Here is a 6,582-nt window from a genome sequence, read left to right as displayed (position 1 = left end):
TAATTTCACTCAATGGAAAAATAAAGGAATAAAACAGAACATATAATAGAAAATTGAAACTTCTTGTCATTTAATATTCTCACTTCACAATATGGAATCAGCAGCACAAAACTTTTAGAATATCACCAGCTTAAATCTATTATATGTAAAAAATATACTATTAATTAATCAAACTTACAGCTACCTATCAGGGTAGTAGAATTCTTGAATCTCGATGCCCCAAAGCTATTTTCAAAAACATATACTATTATCCAATCTAGAAATCTCAGTCTCTCTTCCAACTTTAAAATGGGAGGGTGACTTATCCAGTAATTTAAATCAAGATGAATGGTCACAAATATGGTTAAACACCTTTAAAATGACCTTTAAAATGGGAGCCAGTGGTTGGGGTCGCCTCGTGGTGGTGGGTGAGGCCACTGGTGGTGCCTGGGTCGGTTGGTGTCGGCCCTCGGCTGAGTGGCCGGCCTTTTCTGGGGCGGGCCGGGTGGGAGTTTTGGGCTCTGGTGCCTGGCGGTGGCCCCCCCTCCCTGGTGCCGGGGGTCTGGGCTTGCCCAGATGTGCTGCCACGGTATGGGTTGGTGCCTGTCTTATATATCCCGTTCCATGCTGTGCGTTGTGTTTTCAGATTGTTACTATGTTTCTTCTTCTTTGTTTTTTGCCAGTTGTTGCTATGGTTCTTCTTCTACGTTTATCCGGCTCGAAGGACTAGATTGTAGATGAGTTGCAGGACTTGAACTTGTCGCTACATCTGTGCACGATCATTTTATACTGATTTTCACAAGCATCTCACAAATGAAGTTAATAAGTTAACTTAGTTTTCTTTTTGTTTTTGTTCTTTTTGGGAGGGGGGCACACCTCAACCACATCTCTAATCACCTGGTGAGCCTTCTTGTCACATTTGCATTTGGTCCTATAAATGATGAAAAGTACTTTTCATATTTGTTTTTGAAAAACTGCGCATCTTTGCTGTTTGTGGAGCTGAAGTATCTCCACACACGTTAGCAGGTTGGACTGACTGATCACTGAGCAGTGAGCGAGCAGCGCGCTGCTACGATGCTACGCTGTGCATTATTTTGCATATGAGAACAGCAGGCAGAAGAAGTAGTTCTCACCTATCCTGATAGTTTTCTTTTAACTGTGCTCATGTTAATGATAATTATTAATACGACGCGATTTAGTTTGAGAGTAAGTTTGAGAATATAAATAGCTGATATGGGAGGAATTCATATTTCAGCATCAATCTGCACATCATTGCTAATTATTCTTCTCTGCTAACCATGTAGCTCAAAATCCTTTATTTTATTCATTTTATTACAAACAGCAGAAAAAAATACTGAGGTCCAGACCTCTTGTGTCCTTAATGGTAGCTACAGCCATGGCCTAAACACGTCGTTATTGCCCTCTTCTACTAAAATCAGTTGTTTCAGACGGGTGAAAATTTATATTGGGAGAATCTTATGTATCTACTACATTTGTGATCTATGGAGGTCGCCGTTATTTTACTTGTGCAAAGCATTCTGGAAGATGATGTATCCGGGTTGCTCTCTAGACTAGAATATGTGGAGGTGATGGCAAATGCAACTTTTTGTGGCAAGTTTTTCTTCTTAAACCGCGGATCCACAGAAATGATGGTTTCAGTTTCCAGTTAAAAACAAAAAGACAGCAACAGGAGTCTTTGGCATTTTTTCAGCAACAAAAACAACAAGACGCAGGACTGCAGTTCAGGCTGGTGCTGAAAAACACGAAGAGAATCAAATAGATATTTCAACTGATTCTGTTATCTTCATCCGTCTGATCGTCCTCATCTATAAACGTGTTTTCAGTGATTTCTTCATCATTATTTTCCTTGTCAGTGAGCTCAGTTTTACCTTGAAAAGATGGATCAGAAAACATTGAGCCGATATTCTGCTATGTAGCAGAGACCGCTGCAACCCTCAAACATCATTATCCAGAACGTAATGCGACATAAACAACATCAAGTATGAGTGAAAATAATTTTCAAAATTAATAAAAACCAAACAGAGTATTTCTCATATGTTTTTTATAGCTGAAGCAAATGTTTCACTCTTAGCTGGAATTCCCTTCACGAAGGTCCTAACAAACGCTGCCCTTCTTCATTGTTTTACAAACTTACCTTTCTTCATGGCCACACCAGCATCACATCACAGTAACCATTCCTTATTCACCAATATATTTTAGAAATGTAAGCAGTTTAAATCCCTTAAACCAACTCTTACTACGGAATATGTTTTTCAAAATGCAACAGCACGTTTTCTACACCATCATCCACCCTTTCAGTCCCCTTATCATCTAAATATAGAGGTAAAAAAGAAATGAACAAGTGAAATATTTTAATATGCCTTTATTTGTAATATTGATTTGAACTGATATTAAATCAGATTTGTCAAAATATCTGTTAGAAGACATGTCAGTGACGTTTGGTATCTCTGGTGGAAATGACATCACCAGATCTTGGTTGCACGTTTCTGACAAACAAAAGAATTTCTTCTCCAGCATCCTTCATCGTTAGCAAAATATGCTCCTGTAAAGGGAGATTAAAAATATAGTAATAAACATTTGACATATTTGCTTTTGTTTGATTAATTTAACATTGTAATTATAAAAAAAACACTAAATACAATGTAAGATTGTGTAACTTTAACTTTTAAAAAGAGGGAATATTTTATCTTAAATAATAAGACTGTAAGATGCAATGGAAGACGTAAAAAATGTAATATTATTGAATTATTTAGTTCAACAACCTGCATTGTGTTTTACCTCTGACACAGTCATCTACAGGACAATTACTAATCTGTACCTTTACGGTTCATCTCCATACAATGTTCCCGTCCACGCACGTTGTTTGGTTCCCCCCTGCCCCAGCCATTGAAGACAAATCTTGACCCATCGGTCCACTGCCACACACGATACTGCCAGAGATTTCAACATTAATTTACATTTTCAGTGCCCAGATCTTTCATTTTATTCCTAGTTTTGATAGTTGATCAGTACTGGCGATTAGATTATAAGATTATGGCAAGAGACAACATTATATTTTATTGATCAAAGAACGGCCATATTGATCATGTAGAGTGTAGTAACTTATCAATGACTGCCTCCACATTAATAAACTACTATAAGCTCATGCAGTTCAGGCTGTTTTACATGTTTCTGTGTTGAGTTTCTGTACGAGTATCTCATCATCGTCCTGCTCCTCCAAACAGAGAGTGTTATGAATCCTGCCTTCTGCAGGCTAAACAAGGTGCAAACCAACAAATATGTAAAACAGTACAGTAAATATCTGGTTACAGTACTGACAAAGAAGCTTACTAATTTATATTTAAATAATGTAGCTGATTATTTGTTGTGATAGAAAAAATGCATCACTCCAAGAATCTGACTGTTCTCCCCAAGAATAGACAAATTCTAAAAAAACATATATTGTAAAATGACCTTTACATGGTAAACCTCCGGTTCCCCAAGTGAATAATAATAATAATAATAATAATAATAATAATAATAATAATAATAATAATAATAATAATAAAATAATAATAATAATAATAATAATATATTGATAACAGAGGACGTGGGGACAAGGGACAAAACAGTAACGGAACGAACATGGAAGGAAGTTGTGTGTTAAAATGTAGGTAATGAGTGAGTTGTGAGTCCCGTTCAGCATTGGTATCTGATATTGTACAATAGAAAATAATCACAAATGTCTTTTATTGTTTGAATTGTTAAGATTATTGTTTTAATGATCCAGAACTGAAATGACTGTAGATACCATGATGCAGCGCCGGCTTATGTGCCGACCCCGGTCCACTTTCACCGCTGGGTGATCTTGATGAAGCCGTTGCTAAGATGTGTATAAACAGCATGAGGCAAGAAATACCGGATTCAGCTTACCTTGTTAGTTAAACTCTCACCTTTGCAACATAATGGCCTCCAACCCAGGTCCTTTTGTGGAATCTTACTGCTCCATGGATGAAATTGGTCAGGAAGATGTACGTAGCTGTATTTTTGATGGAAGCCAGAGTTCCTCTGTGTAGCGCGCAAACATGCTACGAAGGAAGACAGGATGAAAACAACAAAGTCATCACATCAGCAGCACTAATGTGCACCGTTTATACCAGTATAAACACCAATGATGCAACTGTTTAGTACTGATGAAGTTAAAAAGTTGTGAATCTGTTTCATTACAAAACTACAAAGTTGAAGCTGTCGTACCTCAGCAGAAACCCAGTTTCTTTCAGTTCTGTGAAACTGGTAACAGTGATGTCCATACCGAGTCCAACCAGGACTGCAGGTGTAAAAGGAAGCTGCAAAACAATTAGAAAATTAGAGGGGCAATAAAACAACAACAACAACAAAACAAACAAAAAACACAAGCTTTATCCATTAATATTTTCTTACTGAAATCTCAATCTAAATAATGCCACAAACATTTGTAAAAGAACTCAATTCTTGCCTGAAAAAAAGTGTAGAATAGTGAAAAAAAAAACAACAAAATAAAACAAAAACATACATTAAGACGTATTAAAGCAATTATATACAAATAAACAGCTGGTAAAAATGTCACAGCATCACAGAACTATTAGGTATTAAAAGAAAATTTAAATAAATATGTTTTGTTCAGTTTTAAAAAGTACTGGTTCTACAACGCTACACAAGCTTGGGGATAATTTGTTCCCCATCTTGGGAGCAACGTCAGCAAAAGAGCGATCACCCCACTGTTTATACCAAGACCTGGGAAGACGCTTTGATTTAAGAGCTTTCTGAGAGATAAGATGGGGCAAGGCCTTTTATAACGTGAAGAACAAATATTACCATTTTTAAGTGGATTCTAAAATGAACTGGGAGCCAGTGAAGAGATAAAAACGCTGGGATGATGTGGTCATGGCTGCATGTGTTGGGTAAGATGGGCTGCAGGGTTTTAGACAAACTGAAGGCTAGAAAGGGAGGTCTGACTCACTGTGACATAAAGTCTTAAAATGCTGAAAGCCTTAATGAAAATGTTTAACTTCAGCCAGGAGACAGAGCTGAAAGAAGCTTGCTCTGACCACAAAATCAGTCTGTATGTCAGATTTCATTCAGCTGTCTAAAGTAAGTCCCAGATTTATCACTGGCTGTTTAAAACATGAGGCCAGAAAACCAAAATTTGACATCACACTAGGTAGGCTAGGAGTAGAAAACAAAATAAACTGTCTTCTCATTGTTCACATGTAAGAAAGCCATAGCTTTATCTCACTAAAGCAGCTTAGCAGAGAGCTAGATGTCATACTTTCAATGGGCTTAACCGGCTGGTAAATATCAGCATAACAGTGAAAAGATTACGTTTCGCTATGACTGACCCTAACGACAGCATGTGTAAAGAAAACAGGAAAGGACCAAGAATGGAGCCCTGTGGTACACCACAGGAGAGCGAGGCACATGATGAAGAAGCATCAGCAGCCACAACAGAGAAACTCCTGTTTGTCACAAACGACCTAAACTAATAAAACAATGGAAACGGCGTGTATAAGCAAAACATTAAACCTCTGCAGCAGCTCTCAAGGCAACTAAATGAGTGTCTCAGTGATCGGTTCTAGTTATCAATTAATTTATATTTGTCTCACTTTTATTTTTTTGTTAAAAATGTCCAACATCACACAATTTCTGTGTCCTTATTTTCAACCTTCTCCAACGTAAATACAAACAAACACTAACCTCGTGAAGCACACTGAGTCTGTGGATATAAAGAACAATTTATCAGTAAAAGAATGTACAAGCTTATTTCTTTCATTACATAATTAATTTATGTTATTAGTTCAATTATTCTTTTTAAACACACATCCTGCACGTTATTACAAACATCCCAGAAAAAGCCCTAAAATTTAAAATAGTAATTTTACTATAACTGTATAACTCTAATGGAATAAAAAGAGACATGAGTATATGCAAACCTGACTTACATTTGCTCCAATAAACATGCCGCAGAAGAGCAGAGTGAAAAGAAGACACGATGCCATCTGTGGAAAAATTAAAGTTTATTTATTGTTTACAGAAAGAAAATCTAAATCAAATATGTTGATAAAAATTATGTTTTACAATTAACTTCTGTAAGGAACTGTCTTCTCAAATTTATAATCAATACATTTATTAAATGTGATCAAAAGCTGAATTTTAAAGTTTAATGCTAAAAACCAAGAAGTGAAACTTTTACCTTGTTGTGACTGTTCGATGTGGAAGAATCAGCAGCTGGTAACAGGATGACTTGGAAAAGGGAACTCCGTCTTTATAAAGCACCAATTTGCTTTTTTTAAGCATGTATGTGATTCATAGACCATCAAACATTAAATATTGTCAGAGTATTGATGAACAACACTCAATAAAAACAAGGGTGTTAACTCAGTTAAACTGTAAACAAAGTGTTCATCAGTTATGAACACACTGACAGCTCTACCTTTCTGAAAAATAACCATCTGTTATTCATCTGATTACTGTCAATAACTGGAGCTACTGTACACACGTACAAGTGTGAATTACAAATGAACACACACACACACACACACACACACACACACACAACACACACAC

The 6,582-nt window shown here is 36.5% G+C and overlaps 1 protein-coding gene across 1 annotated transcript; it reads right to left on the bottom strand.

Moving 5' to 3' along the window:
* Window positions 1-2,349: 2,349 nt before the first annotated feature.
* On the bottom strand, window positions 2,350-6,300 carry LOC121651622 (galactose-specific lectin nattectin-like). The gene is made up of 7 exons (XM_042003959.1): window positions 6,209-6,300; window positions 5,958-6,014; window positions 5,713-5,731; window positions 4,234-4,325; window positions 3,933-4,067; window positions 2,819-2,930; window positions 2,350-2,542 (listed from the first exon to the last, which is right to left on the bottom strand). The coding sequence occupies exons 2-7, from the start codon at window positions 6,012-6,014 to the stop codon at window positions 2,463-2,465; spliced, it is 495 nt and encodes a 164-aa protein (XP_041859893.1). The 5' UTR covers window positions 6,209-6,300; the 3' UTR covers window positions 2,350-2,462.
* Window positions 6,301-6,582: the final 282 nt, after the last annotated feature.

This window comes from Melanotaenia boesemani, chromosome 13, assembly GCF_017639745.1.
Source record: "Melanotaenia boesemani isolate fMelBoe1 chromosome 13, fMelBoe1.pri, whole genome shotgun sequence".
In the NCBI taxonomy this organism is placed as follows: domain Eukaryota; kingdom Metazoa; phylum Chordata; class Actinopteri; order Atheriniformes; family Melanotaeniidae; genus Melanotaenia; species Melanotaenia boesemani.
The sequence above is the reverse complement of the archived record's forward strand: the minus strand, read 5'-3'. Positions and strand labels throughout refer to the sequence as shown.